At 44.8% G+C, this 20,010-nt stretch overlaps 1 protein-coding gene across 7 annotated transcripts; it reads left to right on the plus strand.

Annotated features, from left to right (window-relative positions):
- Positions 1 to 711: 711 nt before the first annotated feature.
- pcm1 (pericentriolar material 1) lies at positions 712 to 19,773 on the plus strand. 7 transcript variants are annotated; one of them, XM_053417853.1, is made up of 40 exons: positions 712 to 887; positions 2,414 to 2,524; positions 2,762 to 3,010; positions 4,055 to 4,384; positions 5,170 to 5,340; positions 5,776 to 5,895; positions 6,151 to 6,337; positions 6,644 to 6,753; positions 7,043 to 7,316; positions 7,396 to 7,546; positions 7,770 to 7,982; positions 8,110 to 8,276; positions 8,460 to 8,689; positions 8,923 to 9,065; positions 9,208 to 9,337; positions 9,665 to 9,835; positions 9,921 to 10,102; positions 10,250 to 10,459; positions 10,546 to 10,834; positions 10,983 to 11,128; positions 11,211 to 11,461; positions 11,730 to 11,910; positions 12,010 to 12,320; positions 12,594 to 12,755; positions 12,995 to 13,051; positions 13,205 to 13,377; positions 14,177 to 14,305; positions 14,948 to 15,074; positions 15,466 to 15,624; positions 15,766 to 15,863; positions 16,390 to 16,524; positions 16,619 to 16,822; positions 16,940 to 16,999; positions 17,097 to 17,241; positions 17,399 to 17,547; positions 17,629 to 17,692; positions 17,815 to 18,026; positions 18,143 to 18,235; positions 18,795 to 18,918; positions 19,112 to 19,773. In XM_053417853.1, the coding sequence occupies exons 2-40, from the start codon at positions 2,429 to 2,431 to the stop codon at positions 19,135 to 19,137; spliced, it is 6,429 nt and encodes a 2,142-aa protein (XP_053273828.1). In that variant the 5' UTR covers positions 712 to 887; positions 2,414 to 2,428; the 3' UTR covers positions 19,138 to 19,773. The 7 variants fall into 7 exon arrangements, with proteins under 7 accessions (XP_053273828.1, XP_053273833.1, XP_053273831.1 ...); XM_053417858.1 differs by having other exon boundaries at positions 15,559 to 15,624; XM_053417856.1 differs by having other exon boundaries at positions 9,924 to 10,102.
- Positions 19,774 to 20,010: the final 237 nt, after the last annotated feature.

Below are 20,010 nucleotides of genomic sequence, written 5' to 3' on the forward strand. Positions count from 1 at the left end.
GGAGAGCGCGCAGCATTGTCAAGGACAGCTCACACCCCAGCCACAGGCTGTTTGCCCTCCTCCCTTCAGGGAGGTGCTACAAGGTCCTCCGTTCCCGGACCAGCAGGTTCAGGAACAGCTCCATCCCTGCGGCTGTCATCCTGCTGAACTCTGCACCACAGTGATAGCAGCAGCTATCACTTTTTATATCTTTTTCTCTTTTCTCTTTTTTTTATTTTATATATTGTTTTTTTCTTATGTGTGTAGTATTTATTGGGTTTTTATGTTTTTATTATCATTGTACGCGCCAACAACCAGAGCAAATTCCAGGTAGGTGTAAACCTACTTGGCAATAAATACATTCTAATTCTGATTCCCATTGGCATCAGAAACTGGTGACATCACATTGGAAGTCTTGACATGATTATCCCAGAGACTGTTCTGTGGATCAGAAAAAAAGTACAACTGACTTTGTATTTGTTGTATAAAACAGTTTTTGTTAACACACCTTTGAAATTGTCTCTATCACAAGACCTAAAGCTGCTAGGCAAGTGAAGGACAGACATTTTCTAGAAATAGAAATTTATTATTCTTGGTGCTCAGAACAGCAACTCGCTGATACACAACCATAAACTACATAAACATCTCAGGGAATAAGTCACAAACAAAGGTTGTTGTTGACCCCAACTCAGAGCTGCCTTTACAAATCAGTGGCAGTTTCTGCTGCCACCGGAAGTGCCTCTGACGAGCTGCCGCTGCCACGACTCGAGCTCGCTGTCTCTCGTTTGGGGACCGATCGGACGTTTTTATTTATCCGATGTCTCCAACCTGACTGCGGGAATTTGTGGAGCCTCGACCGCTGTCTGTGACCCGCTAGCCGACGGTGTTCGCTCCCCTTCCTCTGAATGGTAACACCGACCCCCTTTTCTGAATCAAACCAAGCTAACTTAGCTAGCGCATTTGTTATTTTTGTAATAACGCAACTAAAAGCCTGTGTTTTCATCAACCTGCTGCCTGTGTCGCTAGCTTCGCGATGCTAACGCTGCTTGGTCACGGATAGTTTGTCCCTCGCGGCTTTAGCGCGACCACCGCTCTAATCAGAGCCGCGCTAAATTAGCCGAGATGCTCGGGTTTGCGTCAACTTTTTACCGTCACGTTTAAAGTTAGCACCGAGCGGCTGTTAGCGGGATAAGCGGTGCTAGCCCCGGCCACACAAACAGGCTCCGCAACTTTGGCGACTCGTTAGCATGAAGGTGGTTGACGTTGATTAGTTGCGTTGATCGATTTTGTTGTCGCGGGGGTGTTAATCGGTTGATGGTCACAGTGGCGTTAACCAGTGGACTAGCTCACCAGGGGGGAGGGGGGGTTAACCCGTGTTGCCATGGCGATTGTTTGACCCGGGTTAGGCTCTGGATGGAGTTGCTAACCTAGTTTAAAGTTTTCTCCAAAGAGACAACTTCACTAGTATCCGCGGGTTGACTCCAGCTTGCGGCAGCATTCTCCTGACAGGTAAGCTAGCGGTTAGCCTGCGTCTGTTCCAGGGGTAAATAAACCCCGCTGCGTGGTGGAGGGGAACGGGGCATTGTTTGTGTTCTCACCCGGGAACCTCAGCGGGCCACACACAACCACACACACACACACACACACACATACAACAATAACACAACCGTGACGCCTGCTAACGGTCCGCTCACAGGGAAACGAGTGAGCTACACGATCACCGTGAGTGAGAGGTTGTTTCTCTGGAGGGTGAACGTTGGCTGTCGGTAAGAAACGATGCCACCACGAGCACTTTAAACCTGATCTGAAGAGATTTACATTAGCTCTAACTGTAGTTTATGAAAAGTAACTGCGTCAAGATGAGATAAACCTTATTAAATGTTGTTTGTTTCAGTGACAGTGAAGTGTTTCCATCTTCATTTCTAGCGTGAGACGTCCACACAGTTTCCTGAGCTGCAATCTGGGCTGTTTGTCTCATATTGTTGACCAAAGTTTGCACCTGTCCATCAAGCAGATGCTGAGAAGTTTTACTAACTTTTTACATAGTTTTATAAGTAAAAGAATAAGATTGACTAATTATGAGATGAGTCTTGCTGCACATTCGCAAATTTAAAGGTGCAATGGGTAAAATGTGCCTCTATAGCAACGAAAAAAATAGAGCAACGTGATCAGACATTTCTAGAAAAACACATAAAAGACAAGAATCTGCATCACACATGAAATCAGATCCGTAAGTGGAGCGAAGCAGACAGACAGGTTCCTTTATTGTGTCATTGCACAACAAGGTACCAAAACAATGTGTATCAACATGTGCACTCACACAACGTCCTTCACTTGTCTAATCTTTTTTAATGTGCACTTATAAAAGTGGTTTTGTGTTCTGTCCGTTCTGTGTGAGTTGACCAGTGTGCTTTTTTTTGTTTTGAATTCCCAGCAGTAACTGAGAGTCATGGCAACCGGAGGCGCTCCTTTCGATGACAGTTCAGAAGAGCTACACAACTGGACGGTTACCAATGGCAGTCTGGAAGACAGACTCAACAACATGGTGAGGGCTGGATAGAACTTTATAGAACCTATTAACAAATGGTAGTTTTTACATACTGTTAGACTTGTGGGACCCTTTCTACTTTTATTACACACAGCCATTATTACTGGAGCTGTGGCTGCCATGGCTTCTTGTTGCCACAATATGTCTGAAAGGAACAGTAAACACATTTTTTCCCAATTAAAGTAAACACAAATTGTAATAAACTATGCATTTTCTTTTTTTGTTGTTGTTCAGGACTGGGGTGTGCAGCAGAAGAAAGCCAACCGCGCCTCAGAGAAGAACAAGAAGAAGCTGTCGGCTACAGTGGTGGAGAGCCGCCTGACTAATGATATCTCACCAGAGTCCACCCCCGGGGCCGGTCGCAGGAGAGCCCGCACCCCTCATTCTTTCCCACACATCAAATACACCACCCAGATGTCTGTCCCGGACCAAGCTGAGCTGGACAAGCTGCGTCAGCGGATCAATTTCACAGACCTGGATGAGGTAAACATCTGATGTATCCCATTAGAAGTATTCTGTTTAGCTCATTGTGGTCAATTTATGTCCCAGTCATCCGTGTCCTCATGACTCATGATCACTGCCTCCATTTGCTGCTGTTGACTGCTGACAGTCAGTGCAGTAACACAACACAATTAAAAACTGACAGTAAGCTCTCAGAGAAATGTGTGATCTTGTTGCGATGGGTGTATAATTAGAAAGTTTTTGACTAAAACACTGTAGGGCAAAGTTTTAATGAGCACGTCCTGATCTAAGCGATAGTGTATAACACAACGCTCATTCCTACCGTCTGCAGATGCCTAACAATCTTTTCACACTACTAAATGCAATTGTAGTAATTTTTCAACAAATAAATGCCACTGCACTGCTGTGATCCTCCAGCAGCCAGCGGAGGAAGTGCTATCAGAATGTTTTTCATAGTTTAGTACGGAGTTGTGTATTTGACCTTGTTCTGTCCCAGCAGTGGAAGAATAGCAGACAGAGCAGTGAAAGAATGAAAGGATATGCAAACTTTGCTGAGGGAAGAAACAACACAGTGAATCTATTATGGAATATTTAAGCTTCCTCCTTGATTGACAAAGCTGGAGTCAGAGGACTTTTCAATCAGTTCATTGTCGTGTCATTATTTTTACTGGACTAGTTATACAATGGTTACCTGCATATGCATAGATGGAAAACAAAACAAGATGGTTTGTAGCACACTCAAGGCCACTGTAGTTTTCCTTCAGGCTTTGAAGTAGATGCTGATGTGTAGTGGACATTTTGTTGCAATATACAACTTCACCACTAAGCGCCACTAAATCCCACACACCTGATCACCACCAAACAGAATTAAATCTCTCATTTTGGCTTAAAAGCTACTTAAATGCATAACTTAAATCTATTTTAAAGGTCTGGTACAGAAAAAAACCAGTAGCATAATCATAACAATTACAGGAACAGTTACAGTATCTGAGGTTTTTAAAAAGAGAATGCATGAGCATAATTGTAAGTTGTGATTTGTCTGAATCCTCTTCTATTCTTACACAGAGGAGCATCGGCAGTGACTCCCAGGGGCGTGTCACAGCTGCCAACAACCAGCGGCAGTTAGCTGGAGAGCACAAGAAGTCCTACAACTTCCTACCTCTGCATGTCAACACTAACAGGAGCAAGGAGCTGCTGCCTCCCTCCTCCTCTGCCCCGGCCACTCCAGCCATCACTAAGGAAGCCAAGAAGCAGAGCCCAGGACTCAGGGAGACGTTAACCCCTGTGATTCCCACCAAGGAAACTCCCAGGCTCAGCCTCGGTGGTGGCGCCGAGAGAGGGCCCTTTGTGCACCGAGCATATGGGAGAGGGGATCCACAAGTAGACAGCAGCCAGGTAATATTGTGTGCTGTAGTTTGTAAAAATTTTGTTTTAATGTCTTGTTGTCTGAGGATTCCGTGGAACAATGTTTGTCTAAAAAATGCACAATAAAGTTGGAGCAGTCCGTCAAACAGGTGCTGAGATATTTTAACGAATAGGTAAAATAATTAGAGATTAATTATGCTGCATTTTACAGATGTACTCCTTTATTGTCATTGCAACAAAGTACATCACAATTCAGTAGCCATCCACATTTGCACTCACACAAAACAGACAATACATATAGATATTAGCTATATAAAGCTTTAACAGTTCCTGAGAAACAGCTGGTTAGTTCAGGGGGCCTGTAGATGTGTAACATCAGCAAATATACAGTAATAGTCTAGTCTGTTAATGAAGTGCAGTCAGTAACTGACATTGATGAACCCCCTGTCATTTTGTACAAAGACTCAACAACATATTAGTGATTATAACTGAAATGAATTCATTTTTGCATGTACATATGGTGAATGCCTGTGCATCACTGCTCTCAGACTTCTGTGAAACCAGAACTAGGATAAATGTGAGCGAGAGCGGCTGCAGCTGAAACTTGTCTGTATTTAGGGCAATTTATAAATATGCCACCCTCGGTGCCCAGTGAGTTTTTGAGCCCAACCCTCTCTCTGCCCTTGTTTAGCGGAGTCTGAGCCGCGGCTACAGATGCTAGCTCATTTCCCCTCACGTCCGTCTTTGTCCTCTCCTCGTGTGCTCCTCTGAAACCCACACCCATACACCGCCCACCTTTCTTTGCACGGTCTCAGGTGGTGAGCAAGCTGATCCAGATCCGGGAGTACATCAGCAAGGCCAGCTCCATGCGGGACGACCTGGTGGAGAAGAACGATGTGCCGGCCAACGTGGAGCGTCTCTCTCACCTCATCGACCACCTCAAGGAGCAGGAGAAGTCTTATTTACGGTTCCTGCAGAAAATGCTGGTAAGTTTATCCCCTTAAAAGCTGGTTTCCTTTAGAGAATCTACATGTGTGTGCCTCACTACTGACTCTATCAGACAAACTATTTAAATTTGACTAAATGTGCTGTGTCATATGCAAAGTAGTTTTCTTATCTAACTAATAGCTCAAGTGCAACCTGTTATTCTTGGTTTCCAGGCAGCCTGCCACACATGTATTTTTAATGACGGTCTTTCTCTGTGGCCTGCAACAGTCAAACAGCGGAGTCATGTTTCATGGGGTGATAGATTTGGGACGTAGCATAGCGACTTGTTTTGCTGTGGGATATTTTTTGATGACTTGACACAATTGTAAGACTGAAATTCACTGTCTCTTCTCCATCTCTATACTAGGCAAACATATTTTGTTGTATACATGCCTGTGTAGCTTTGTTTGAGTGAGACTGTTCTCTGTATTTAGGCACGGGAGAATGAGGAGGACGATGTAGGGACCCTGGATTCTGCCGTGGGCTCAGGTTCCCTGGTAGAGAGCACTTCTCTTAACATTGAGGTCCGCTCTTCCGATGCCTCAAATGCTATGGTGTGTACATTTGTTATGGACTGATGGTAATGCTCTGTTGACAGTATTATTACAATTGTAATTCCATGTTGTCTTTAAATTCTGACATGAGGAAGTGGAACCAAAGCACCATGTCCCTACTTTGCTGTTTTCACTGCACGTGTTCTGCTTATTTGCTTTGTCACTACCTGACTATTCTCTTCTACCATTTCTGCAGTGTGGCTCTTGTGGGCTTTGGTAGACTAAGTGTTTTTAACGGTGTGTGCATTTTCGTAGGGCGGTAGGTCCGAAGTTGTGCGTGCTGACCAGAAGGAGGAGTTGGAGAATCTGCGTAAGCAACACGAGCTGCTGAAGAAGATGCTGGAGCAGCAGGAGCAGCTCAGGGCCCTGCAGGGCCGCCAGGAGGCTCTGATGGCCATGCAGCACAGCGCAGAGCAGGCAATGGCTGTGATTGAAGACACTGGTGAGATGCACACTAACTAACATAGTCACTGACATGGTCACAGACTAATGTCATGTGCTGAGTTGAGGAAGATCATTCACACCCAAAGAAATACCTTTTATTGCAGGTTGGAATGCAACTTCATTTGTACAGCACCTCCATCATCTCAAAATGCCTAAAATGTTGTTTTGATCAACAGTGAAATCCTAAGAATAAATCCAGGAAAGTGTTTATGTCCATCTTCCTGTGCTCTGACACACAGGCACATTTATAACATGCAAAACATAACATTTAAATTACTTTTGTACGTTTTGTTCTTGTCACTAGTTGTCACAGAAACCACAGGCAGTGTATCCGGCCTGAGCATCACATCAGAACTGAATGATGAATTAAACGATTTGATCCAGCGGTTCCACAACCAGCTACATGACTCTCAGGTATAGTAGAGACAGCTGGGCGGCCATATTCCCCATGAAAAATACCTTTATGTCATCTATTAAATATTTCATACAGTAATGTACTGCAGTCTAAGAAAGAAATGCAATTTGTACAATTTTGTAAAGACCCTTGTTTATAAGGTTGGCATGAACAGCCACAGTCCGTCTCTTCCCTCTGACAAGTCTTGTTGGTGCTTTCACAATCTTTATTTTCTCAAGAAATATAACGTAACTGTCAAATTTAATAAGGAAGTTATAGTTTAAAACTTTCGTTATCTATGTCCTTTAGACTAAAGCGGTGCCAGACAACCGCCGCCAGGCGCAGAGTCTTTCCCTCTCCAGGGAGCTGTGCTGGTCCAGGGCTCCCCAGGCTGTGGGCCCACCACAACACAGGCCACTGCTCCACTCGGCCTCCGGCCCACACACTGGACTCGACACTGGAGCAACAGCTGCCACCGTCAAACTCACCAAGCTCCAAGAACTCCACGACAAAAAGCAAACTATGGACAAGATCCTGCAGGAGCTGCATTCACTGAGAGACCAGACTCTCAACAATAACTCAAGTAAGAATATTGCTTATTAGAAAATTCTGTAACATCTCTTCCTGTGAATTGTTGTTGAGCATCATGTGGCTCCCTGCAGGTCGTGGCCTGTCGGCACAGTTCAGCCTGAGTATTGGAGGATCTTCAGATGGTGCAGCTGCTCTGTGCACTAATGGGGCCTCGGCTTCCACTTCCTTTCATCCTTCCCTCGCACAACACCAGGACAGCGCCAACTCCACAGACAAGCTCAGGTACGCTCAAAACTACTCCCAGCTCCTAGCAGTTTAATTGGAATGTTGTGTATTAGCAGCATTGTGTTGTAGATTGCCCTGTATAACACAGGGTGCAACAAAAACTACATTGTGTCCCCTGTTAATAGAGACATTGCTCGGGTATGCTTCACAAAATCTGAAATTGTTATACATTAATTTTATTCACATATTTTCTGTTCCAATTTCCATCCCCCCCCAACAGGAAGCTGAAGGAGGTCCACAAGCGTTTGAATGAGCTGCGGGAGTTAGTCCAGTACTACGAGCAGACCTCTGATATGATGGTGGATGCCGTCAACGAGAATGTGAAAGAGGATGATGAGGAGGAAGATGAGGAAGATGAAACAGAGGACGGTTCTATATTTGAAGGCATGTTTGACTCTGAGCAGGAGAACCGCCAGCCTGTGACTAATATCAGGTGAGTGTGTAAATAAATGAATTAGTTTAAATGTCAGAGTAGGAAAAAGTCACTATCAACAAACTTGGATTACAGCATGATTCCACTACCGGCATGTAACATAAGAGATGCTGCATGTGATCTTTAGAAACCCACAGCGCAGAGGGAACTGGACAGACCTGAACAGCCTGAGCAACGGGCGCAGTGTCCGGAGCAGTGGCACCAACAACCGGGACGGCCGACTCAACACTGAGTGTGAGATCAACAACCGGTCGGCAGCCAACCTCCGCAGCTTCAAACTTCCCTCAGCCATAGGTACTCACAGGGACACACTGACTACTTTCACAATCTGGCGTATGTATAAATATACATTTGAGTGTTTGCATGAAAACAAACCCTGAATTTAACGTTTAAAGGGAGCTAGCATCACGTTTTTACATGACATGACTTTACAGACCAACAGAAACTCAATATTTCTGTTTCTTTACTCCTGTTTAGAGTGCCAGTACAACAGGGACACTCCTTATAACCAGGTGAACCACGAGGTCGAAGACGAGGAAAGTCTCGATCAAGACGCCGGGGCCCGGGCTGCGGCTCCGGACAGCGAAGCATCGGGGTCCAGTCGGAGGAGCAGCCTGGGGAACAATGGAGGATTTCCCCAGAAGGTCCATCGTCAGACGGCGAAGCAGAAACTCCGGCAGCTGCAGGAGCTGGTCGCCATGGTTCAGGTGAGACTAATGTACTGCATCCTGTCCCTGTAGGGTTGTTATGGGTTTTCTAATTTGTCACAGAGTAAAATAAAGCATGGTTTTTAAAGTGGTAGTATAAAGTGTTGACTCTGAATATTCCTGACTTTGTTGACTCCTGTTTATCACATCAAACAGATGTTGCTTTCATGTTCAATAGAGGAAAAATAGATTTGCAAACCTGTACTTAAAGTGTGTGTTTTTGCCTCCATCAGAGTGATGACACAGATGCTACAACAGCTAACGAGGATGAGGTTTTACACCAACAGCCGAATAACACCAGAGCTGCTGCAGCGAGACCACTGGGGTCTGGATCCAAACAGAATTCCAGAGACCTGACTCTCTCCAGCAAGGCCAGGTACAGATTATCAAAGATCTGAAAAAAGCCTGTTTGACACTTTTCCCAAAAGATTATTTTCAGTATATTCTGTTTATTTCTTGTCATTGTGTTTTTAAAAGTTGGTTAATTCACATTGCATTTAAAACTACTCTGGCCGCAGGGAGAAGTTGTATGAGGAGAAGCTGCTTCAGCAGAAACACGAGTTGAAGCAGCTCCACGAGGAGCGTCAGAGACTCACTGAAATTCAAGGCAAGATCCACGACCTCCAGTGGGCTTGTCCCGACCTCCAGGTATTTCACACACACAGGTTTCCTGTCATTCTCCATGAAAGTAAACTAGGGTTTCAGAATAGGTGGAACTGATATTAGACTTGAAACATGTTTCTGAATGGTCCACCTCATTTGAAGCAGTTTTATCAGACTCCACTGCAGGTTGTGAAATAATCATGAAATAAAATCAACACCTCAGTTTGGACTTAATCTTTGGATTCATGGTACGATTATTGGATTGCAGTAGTTTTAGCTAAATTTACTTAATAATCTGGAAACTCTGTAAACCTGTTAAACCTGTGGGTTACATATTTGTTATTCATACTGTAAATATCCGTATTTTTCTAGTCATCAGTGTCCAGCACAGTGAGTCAGCAGGGTTTGCTGAAGAAGGTCCCAGTTGCAGTTTCCACTCCGGCCACTATCAAGACTTCTTCATCATCCGGACTGAAATCCAACTCGGGTGTCCTCAAACCCACTGCTCCTGAAGCAGCTACGTCTTCAGTCACTGACAATGAGGTAACACCCTCGACCACAACGAGTCAATGCTCAAAATGGGATCTGCACGTTCAGAATTCACTCCCTTTTGTTCTTGCCTCGCCAGCAGCTCTGGTCAGAGATGCGACGCCACCAGATCCTGAGGGAAGAACTTCGCCAGCGCAGGAAGCACTTAGAGTCCTTGATGGCTGAACACCAGAGACGTAGTGGCGTCGGGGATTCTCCTCGCCGGACCGACGACCAAGACAGCCTCGCTACGCCCTCGCTGACTGTCAGCAGGGATGAAAGGTATGAGGCATATTGTTCCAGTATTGGTATTTCTTTGTTTTTGTAGAGCACTTCTCAATCATTTTATTTAACTGATAAAAGGGATTTGAACTTATCAGTCATCAACAAACGGCTAAATGTTTTACCATTTTGTTGACGTGTTTTTAGGACAATGGCAACCTGGGGTTCCTCTCCGTGTCCCCTCGATGGTGATGATGATGACGACGAAGATGATGATGATGAATATCACACAGAGATAGGTGCAGAGGAGGAAGACGAGCAGGAAGCATGTGCAGACAGCACCTCTGATGACGACATTCACATCTACCTGTCGAGCAGGAACCAGGGCTCTTACAGTAACAGGAATAATCAAGGAAGGTGAGATACACTGGAGCCAGTATGAATGATGTATCTTTCTATAGGATGTATTTTAAAACCCCTTGCTCTTTTTTCTGTGTCTCCAGTAACCTAAAGCCTCCACCAGCTTTCTCAGGTGAGTGTGGTGGAAATCTCCATAACAAGACGAAGGTCAAGCAGCAGCAGCAGCAGCAGCAGCCGCAGCCTCAGCCGTCAAGGAGTTTGAACCAGTCGGCAAACCAACATGGAGGAACGCGGCGGCAGGAAAACCTCCGCTGGGCTTCAGAGCTGTCCTTCGCTGAAGGCTCGTCTCCCTGGCAGGATCAGATCAGCCAGCTGCAGAGACAACTGGATTTCAGCACCGGGATGTGTCAGACTCTCCTGCAGGACCAGCAGGTCGGTGCACTGAACAAGAACATACACACACAGTCAATGAAGGGTTAATTGACATCTTCTTCTTAATTGGAAGTTTCAGTGGATTTTCTTTCTCTTCGAAAATAAAATGAAAAAGTAATTAACCTTTTGTTTTCTTCTCTTCCCACAGACCCTGTCCTATATGTTGCAAACCATGCTGACGAGTCAGTACAACGCGTTACCGAACAACCTGCCGTCGCCACAGGTCCAACTGGTCATGCACCAGCTCAACCAGTGCTACACGCAGCTGGCTTGGCAGCAAAACAACATACAAAGGTGAAGGCAATAGCCGACATACACACACCACTTTATTCGTAACAAGTGGTACATCTTTTTCAATGTCACACCTCTCCTCCAGACTAAAGCAGGTCCTGAACGACCTCCTTTGCCAGCAGCAGCAACAACAACAACAACAACAGCAGCAGCAGCATCAACAACAACAGCAGCAGCCATCTTCTTCAACAGCAGGTTGGCAGACACAGAAGCAGAGCTCATCCCAGGAATCCAGCTCGGCTCCCTCGGCATCTCCTGGCGTCTTCCCCTTCTCCTCTGCCCTGCATCCTAATACCAACAACATGTCGACAGCTGCCATGTCCCTGTTCCCTCCCAGTATGGCACATTTCAAATTATTTTTTGACAGACCAGCCATATATGTTTTTTTGGTTTTGAAGTAGTGTAGAGTTCCAATAACCCTCTTAGCTACTCAAACCTACATTATAAGTCAGAGCATTTTAAAAGGTGCATTTGAAATTTGAGGTCATGAATATATTTTAAAGTGACTCAGTCCAAATGTCCTGCTGTCGTGATTTAATAGCTTTTTTTGGATCATTAATGCACCAGCATGTCTAATAAAGTTTTTTTTTCATTCACTCTACAGGCTTCAACTTGTATCCACTGTTCCCTGCTCCCATGGCTGAGTTCCCTCAGGATGCAGCAGGTCACAATGCGTCCGAGCACCAGAAGCAGCAATTAGACCCCAACACTTCAACCAAAACAGAGTACATGAGTTTCCCTCCTCCGCTGCAGCGCTCTCCTCTTAACAAGACACCAGAAAGAGGGTATGTCCACGATACTTTGCCTTGACAGACTTTTTTTTATTTAATCATCTAACATTGTGGTCTGTGTATTTATTTGTCTACATGATCACCATCTTTTAGAGCTCCTGGCTGGCTCAACACCTCCTACGCCAACAACACCGTCCAAACTCACCCGTCTAAAAATATCCCCCAAGAGTCGCTGCCCTCCTCTCCCACTTTTGGGAACCTCCTCTCCAGACCTCAAGACTTTGACCAGGCATCACTGGAGAGCTTCTCCAGCATGCCCGATTCTTTTGACCCCACAACTGTAACAAAGACTTTCAAGGCTGGGCGAAAGGCCTCGGCACAAGCCAACCTGGCCTCCCGGAGCAAGACTCCCAACACCAAGAGTCGTCGCAGGTGGAACAAAGGCCACAAGAAGAACAGCGAAGGTAGGAAAAGGGAATTGAACTTATCCGGAGGGGCTGAATGTGAGAATGTGAGTCACCGGGTGCAAGCTGAGTGAGTTTGGAGATTTCACCTCAAGAGACGATGTTTCTAACGCACAGCAGACTCAAAACTAAAAAAAAAAAACTAATCGCAAACCTCAAAAAATATAATTAAATATGAGCTAAATATTAGCGGTGTCACCCTGATGATGGCCGGTGCAGGTGTCAATGAGCTCTCACTCGTGGATTTGTTTAATTTGTCTTTGTGCTCCTCAGACAGTTACAGTGACAGCGTCAGCAGCACCGTGGACTTCATCCCGGAGAGGGCCCCCCCGACCCGTCCCAAGAACCAGAACCAGAGTCTGCTCGACAAGCTGACTCAAGAGAAACTAAACAGCAAGACAAAGCCTGGGAATAAAAGAAATGACCTCTCCTCTGGTATGGATAGAAATATCCCCAGTTAATGTTATTCACCACCACTCATTTGTCTGTCAAATTTTTCTTTAATATCCACATTTTGCTTATTTTACATCAAAATGTGTGTGTTTTTTGTTTTTAAATGTAATTATTTAATTTTGTCATTCTACATCATTTTGATTTTCTTTGCTCATTTGTCACATGTTTATTTGAATTCTGGGTCAAATTGCTTTGTCACTTTTAATTTATCTTACTCACAGCCTATGCTTGGAGGACACCCTTCCTCTCTAACAGAATTGCATGCACAGAAGCACCAGGTAAAGTCACAGTGCAAACCCAAGCATTGTTCAATTCTGTGTCACCTAAACTTCACATGCATGCAAATCGAAAACTGCAGCTTCTAAGTGCGAGGACTGTTTTCAGCCATGGAGGAGATTCTGTAAATGACCGTGAATTCCTCTTGAACCCAGATGCGAGCAGCGACTTCTCTCTGTTCGAGGCTCTGAGGGAAACCATCTACTCGGAGGTGGCCACCTTGATTTCCCAGAATGAGTCCCGGCCCCACTTCCTCATCGAGCTCTTTCATGAGCTGCAGCTGCTCAATACCGACTACTTACGGCAGAGGGCGCTCTACTCCCTCCAGGTGAGCGTAGACACATGCATCTGCCTCCTGCTCCTCTCTGTGCAGAATCTAATCTGAATATATTAATACTGGGTTCTAATTATCTATTATAATATAATGTCCCAGCTGATTTTTTCCCTTGATTTGCCATTTAAGATAATTATTCATCAGATTCTAGGTCAGAAGAGTTTTTTTATGACAGAGTATTTTGCAGTGGTTACACAGACGATTTAGATTTCTCCTATTAGGGCTGCCATCATCATTTTAAGCCTCTGGTCATATTGGAAAGTCTGTGCTGTCTGTGCAGAACAGACCTTCAGGAGACAACAACCACAGACAATTAGGAGAATGGGTATTTTTTTGAATGGCCGACTGGGATTTAAGGACAAATGTAGAGTTAAGCTGGTGGCCATGAACTATTTTGGGTAACGTGTCTGAAACCATAGAGATAAAGAGGAAGTGAGTGAATCAAGAAAATAAAACGCACTCATGTTCTAATGAACTGTTCTTTATAAATCAGATTAGATCTGTTTTCTTGGTAAATCTAATAATTCAGTGATACTATATTTAGCTTTGGCTGTAATGTAAGATGCTAGTTTGAAATTGAGGGAGATGTAGAGAATCCAAATCCTGCACAGGTGGTTCCGATAAGATTATCTTTTATTTTTAATATTTTTTAATTAATCCTGTATTTTTGCTTGTGTGATATAATCTGACTTTGATATTAGAATCACATGGGATCTGACCCTGGCCTCAGATCTTTCATTGCTAACTCCAGTCCACGGTTACAAGCGTCTCTCTCTCTCTGTGTCTGTCTCAGGATATCGTGACTCGGCACCTGGCAGAGAAGAGTGCAGCTGAAGACCGGCTGCCCCCCCACGGTCCTGTGGTGTGGGCCCCAGGCTCCCACTCTGAGCAGATGCCAGAGAGTCTGGATACCAGTGATGCAGTAAGAGACGCGTCATCGCCTCCCAGCATGACAGTCCAACATCATGTTTCCTCTTTTCTCTTATTTTCGGTTTAAGCTGAAGCCTGATCTGGAGTCTATTTGCAGTCACTTACCCTTTTTTTTTTTTAACTTTCTATCCTACATCCTTCTTTCTACATTAACATCTTTGATCAGTCTCTCTCTCAGACATTTCACCTTCCATCTGTCTCTGCCCCGTCTCATGTCGTCCGTCCACGTCTCTCTCTGTTCTCTGATTTTAATTTTCCCTCGCCCCGTCTTCATTGTCTTTGATTTCAACTTGACAGCGAAGCTTCAGACGCCGGTCTGTAGAGAAAATGACCCTCATCTCTCCATGTCTCTGTTTCCCTGATCAGACATGAATCCTTTGTTCTGGGCCAAGGTCCCCAGAGTTGTGCTAATTGGAAGCCAGGCCTTTTTCCAGTCTAAATGATGCCTTTGTTCAGGAGTCACGGATGAAACGTCTCATTCTCCATATTTGTAGAACAGCAGGAACGGCTACCGTGGCTGCTGTTTATCATTAACACTGTGAATTCTTAGGTTGCTGATTATTGAGTGGATCTGTGAATCATCCATCGTCTTATATTGAAAACAACCTCAGAACAGAACGCTTGTGTTTTGCAGGAGGTGGTGGAGAAGAATGTGAACACACAGAACAGGATGAAGAAGCGGGATGATGGAGAGTCGGTGGACGACGCCAGCACCATGTCCACCTCCTCCAACCTGGAGCCATTCGCCAGTGACGACCTGGGTATGGCTCAGCATGTGTGAAGCTTCTGATTTTGGAAAGCAAAGGTTCAAAGCTGAGGAGTCTGTCACTGTCCACATCTCCGTGTTGAGCTGATTTGCTTTGCCTATTGCCTTTTGACTGAGGTTCCCCCTTCCCAGTTATTCCAGCAGAGCTTCTCTGGGTGTAGAATCCGTTTTTACACACAGGATTAAGTCTACTATATATCAGTATCATATTAACAAGCAAGGCCTGGGATACTGTGTTTGATCCTCTAGTGTCAGCCTGGTTGTTCTGCCGGTGCATTAATATCCATCACTGTCTTCTCTCTCCTCTTGCTGCATTGATTTTTGAAATATTCATATCCCACTTCTGTTTCTCCCTGCTCTCCTCCCTCTCCACGCTGCTCCGATAGGCAACACGGTGATTCATTTAGACAAAGCTCTGGCCAGGATTAGGGAGTATGAGCGCATGAAGCTAAATGCTGAATTTAACCCCGGCGCTGCAGGTGCAGGTGGCTCTGAAGTCTCACACGCTGAACATCCCTCTGCTAACCCTGCTCGACCCGCGGAAGGTACCCGACCCCCCCCCCCCCCCCCCCCCCCGCCCGCCTGCAACATGTGCAAAGAACTATAGCAGCTGTAGAACACTGTGCTCTTTTATTAAGCTGATTTTTAACATCCTTGGTTAACGGTGACATTTTGTGTGTGAGCAGGAGCAGCAGCTGGAGACATGCGCTGTCCCCAGATCGACACGCAGCAGCTGGATCGTCAGATTAAAGCCATCATGGCAGAAGTCATTCCCTTCCTGAAGGTAGAGTCGCCCACACAGGCAGCTACTGGAGAGACTCTGAATCTCTTATACTTGACTAATAAAATACAAGCTATGGGCTTGATATTCTAATTCAGTTAAATGTACCACGTAACACTTTAACAAACATTTACTCGTTTACCGGACGAGCTGCTGCTGTAACACATCCACCAAACTCTGTCTCTATTCATATTTAAAAATGTTCCTGGCTGAATATTGGAGATAAACTTGATTGAAGACGATCAGTCAGTTCCTCACTTCTCACAGGAGATCGTACCCACTCACCAAAGTCACAGAAAGCAAGAACGTTCAGGATGAGGCGTGGCAATGAAAGAGGAAACATTCATACTATTCCCTGTGAGGCAATCATTAAACTCATTTTGAAGCTGCTATTTTATCGTAGAAAAGTTTCACATTGTTGCTTCATGGCTCGGATTAAACGTTACATAGATATTAAAATATGATCTTATATCAATAATTGGTTTATACTGTGAAAGTGAACTGTTGTTATATTGTTGTCTTTTCCCAGGAGAACATGGACGAGGTGTGCTCCCTGCAGCTGCTGACGTCCGTGCGGCGCATGGTCCTCGCTCTCACGCAGCAGAACGACGAGAGCAAGGAGTTCGTTCGCTTCTTCCACAGACAGCTGGGAGGAATCCTGCAGGTACCACCACCGTCACATTCCTCAAAACCCCCCCTGTGACGTGCGTGTGAAGGACGTCTTCCTGACAGTTCTTGTATTTTGTTCCCGGCACCAGGACTCTCTCAGTAAGTTCGCGGGCCGCACTCTGAAGGACTGTGGAGAGGACCTCCTGGTGGAGATCTCTGAGATCCTCTTCAACGAACTGGCTTTCTTCAGGCTCATGCAGGATCTGGACAACGGCAGCTTCGTGGCCTCGGCCGCCAAACAGAAGAACAAGAAGAGGACGGAGCAGCCGAGTAAAGAGAAGCTGCGTCTCAAGGTCAGTTGTTTGTTTCGTCTGTTTCTACTCAGCACTTTAATAATGTGATTCAAACTTGCACCGAACAAATTCTGAATGAAACTAATTGGAATCTTGTTAAATTATTTCCTGAATCAGGAAAATACAGCAGCTGGTGGCGATAAATCAGTTTCTCCTGTCTACTCAGATGAAGACAAGGTGAGTCTCTTTAATTCTGACATTATCAGTAACAGTTGATGCTTCAGTGAACTGTGTTAACATAATCTCTCCTTTTTCTTTTTCTTTTTTCTTCCAGGACCAGGATGAAGCCGAGCAGGAAAGACATTCTACACGACAGGAGTTTTACCTGCAGACGGAGATGAAGAACAACCGGAGCAGTGAAGCCTCGGAGGCCGAAGAGGAAGATGAAGGAGCGGGTCAGGGAATCCTTCTGTCAATCAGTGAGAGAAGTTTACTTTATGTCAAGAGCCCCTGAGATTACACAGGAAACGGTGTCTTACTGGATTTCTCTTTCCTTCCTTTTCTCTTCAAAATAAAACTTTGCTTATCGAATAAATGAGAAAATGTCAGTTTTGCATTGTGTTTTGTTTTTTGCAGGTCTCTCCAAAGCAGAGACTCAGGCTCTGACAAACTACGGCAGCGGCGAGGATGAGAACGAGGAGGAGGAAATGGAGGAGTTCGAGGCCGGACCTGTCGATGTCCAGACCTCGCTGCAGGCGTCTGCTGACGGACAAGTGGAGCAGGAGGTGAGAGAGTTCATTTGTTTTTTCCATAAACAAGCACATTAGAATAGATGTCTGATAATAAGTAACTGTCTCGTGTTCTAGGGGACAACGGCCGGTGAAACCCGGGAGATGAAACCTGGACAGTGGAGTTCAGCGAACGATGAAGGTGAGGCCCCCTGGAGGCTTTTAGAGGAAAATCTCAGAATTGTAAACTTTGAAACTGGGTTGATCCAATTCAAACCAGTTGTTTACCCCGAATACCTTTTATCCCAAATCTTTGTCTTGCAGAAGTTAATGAAATGGTTGAGAATATGAATTGCACAGTGGATGAATGTAGCACAGCTGAGTGCCAGAGTCCTGAGGAGGAAGAGGAGGAGGAGGAGGTAGAGGAGGCAGCTGCTGCTTCAGAAGAAAACACCACACTCTGTGATGATGTCCCCAAGAAGGCGTCCACTACGAGCAGCCCTGACTCTGACTCACCCGTCATGATCAACGTAGACGTAAGTACATTTTACATTTGTGGTCGTCCTATCGTTACTGAAATAGTTTTAAAAAAGTAGAGTCTCTTCTTTTCTTCTTGTTGTTCTTTTCTAATTTGTTTATTTTACCGATGCAGGAGGTGGGTTCAGGAAACACAAGTCAAAGGTCAGATGAGGAAGACTTTGTCAAGCTGGATGATTTACCACTGCAGCTCTCAGTGATGTGTGAGGTGTGTTACGGCTACACACACAAACACACACCTACACACCCATGACCACACATGATTGTTAACCTCACACATGATTGATGACCAATCATGTGTCTGTCCTCTTGAGTACGTTATCTCTAATCTGCCTTCAGTTAATGTCTTCAAATTTCGACCAGTTGTCACTGGGACTCAAAGATTACTGGATTAGATTTGAGGTGTCAAAGGTCACGGTGACTGACCACATGATTCTGGAAAAAGGTCATATAACACCAGTGAGGTGTTTCTAGATGTCGTCAAGATCCCTTAAAATGTCAATAAACAATCTCACAATGTTAAAGAGAGACAAAAGAACAATTCCTGGATCGACCCCTTTGTTGAGATCTTTGCCAAAATTGAATGGATTCTTTCTTGGCTCACGTCCTTCCACCGAGTTTCATAGAAATCAATTCTGTAGTTTTTGAGTATTTGTGACCGGGGTGAAAGTAAAACCTCCTTGTTGCTGGAGGTAATTAATGTGCATCTATAAAAAGCCATTCCTTTAATCCAGTGGATGTTGTGTGTGTTTGTGCTTTGATGTCAGGAGGAGCTTCAGAAGCGGATCGTGGAGGAGCAGCAGAACAACAACCTGTCGGTGGAGATCCTCGGCGGGAACACAGAGTCGCTGACGGTGCTGGTGGGGAACGCTGAGGCGCTGAAGAAACCAGGTGAGGCTCCCAGTCCCTGTCGGTCAGGATTACAGTTTGTTTGTGCTGTTGCTAAAACACTTTGTACAGAAGCCAAGTCCCCGTATCTTGGTGCCGTGTTTACATCCACACACTCTGTGCACGCCCCGTTTCATTCCTGCTGCTCCTTGAATAAACGTTGTGTTCTCTTTTTCGTCTTTTTTTTTTTTTCCAGACACTGTCGATGCCGAGAGTCTGTGAGGAAACACAAAGGCCACGTCTCAAAGTCTACTGTTTTTAGCAACACTATGATTTCACCATTAATCTGTTCCGGTTTTATGATTGTTGATTCTTTAAATCTGCTAGTTAAAAAAATAGAGAGAAAAGAGAAACAGCTCTAAATACTGGTCACAAGTTTGCTGACTCACACACACACACACACTAAATAAAACTAGACATCATCAACACTTAGCTAATTTTATTCAAGGTTGCTTTATGTCATTTACTGTTACTGGGGGGGGGGGGGCAGGGTTTGTTTCTAAACTGCTGATTTCTGACGGTTCAGTCTCCGTTGGATCTGAAGTCTCTTCCTCGGATCTGGGATCAGTTTGACAAGAGTAGCGATTTCATTTTTTTAAAAATGTTTTATTTGCGTCGCCTTACTCTTGTACAGTCGTCGTTTCTGCACTTGACTTCTAGTTCTGAAGAGATTAGGGTGTGATGGGAGTTCAGATGCAGCTTCAACACTTGTTCCCTGATGAGCTCACACTTTACTTTTTATCCCTGTTTTCTTCTGTCAATGTTTAGTTTCCAGTGATTTTTTTTTTCTTCCATGTTATTAATTTGTTGACTACTGTCGTCATAAGTTTTAATTAATAAAATACTGGAACCTTCGAATGATGGTGTGAGTCTTTCTAATGCTGATTCAACATCACGCCTTTCTTCTTTAGAAGTGGAGCTACTCCCCTGTGTGTCATTCAAACGTATCTGCTGCTCTCAGAATGTTAATGTCATCAAGGGTTAGATTAACAAGGCAAGTCCACAGGTTTACTGCATGTACAATATAACATCATTTAAAAACTGTCTTTGTGCCTCTCGGTTAAATCCAGTTTTGAGTTGTATTTAAATCAAATC

Source organism: Pleuronectes platessa, chromosome 3, assembly GCF_947347685.1.
Source record: "Pleuronectes platessa chromosome 3, fPlePla1.1, whole genome shotgun sequence".
NCBI lineage: Eukaryota > Metazoa > Chordata > Actinopteri > Pleuronectiformes > Pleuronectidae > Pleuronectes > Pleuronectes platessa.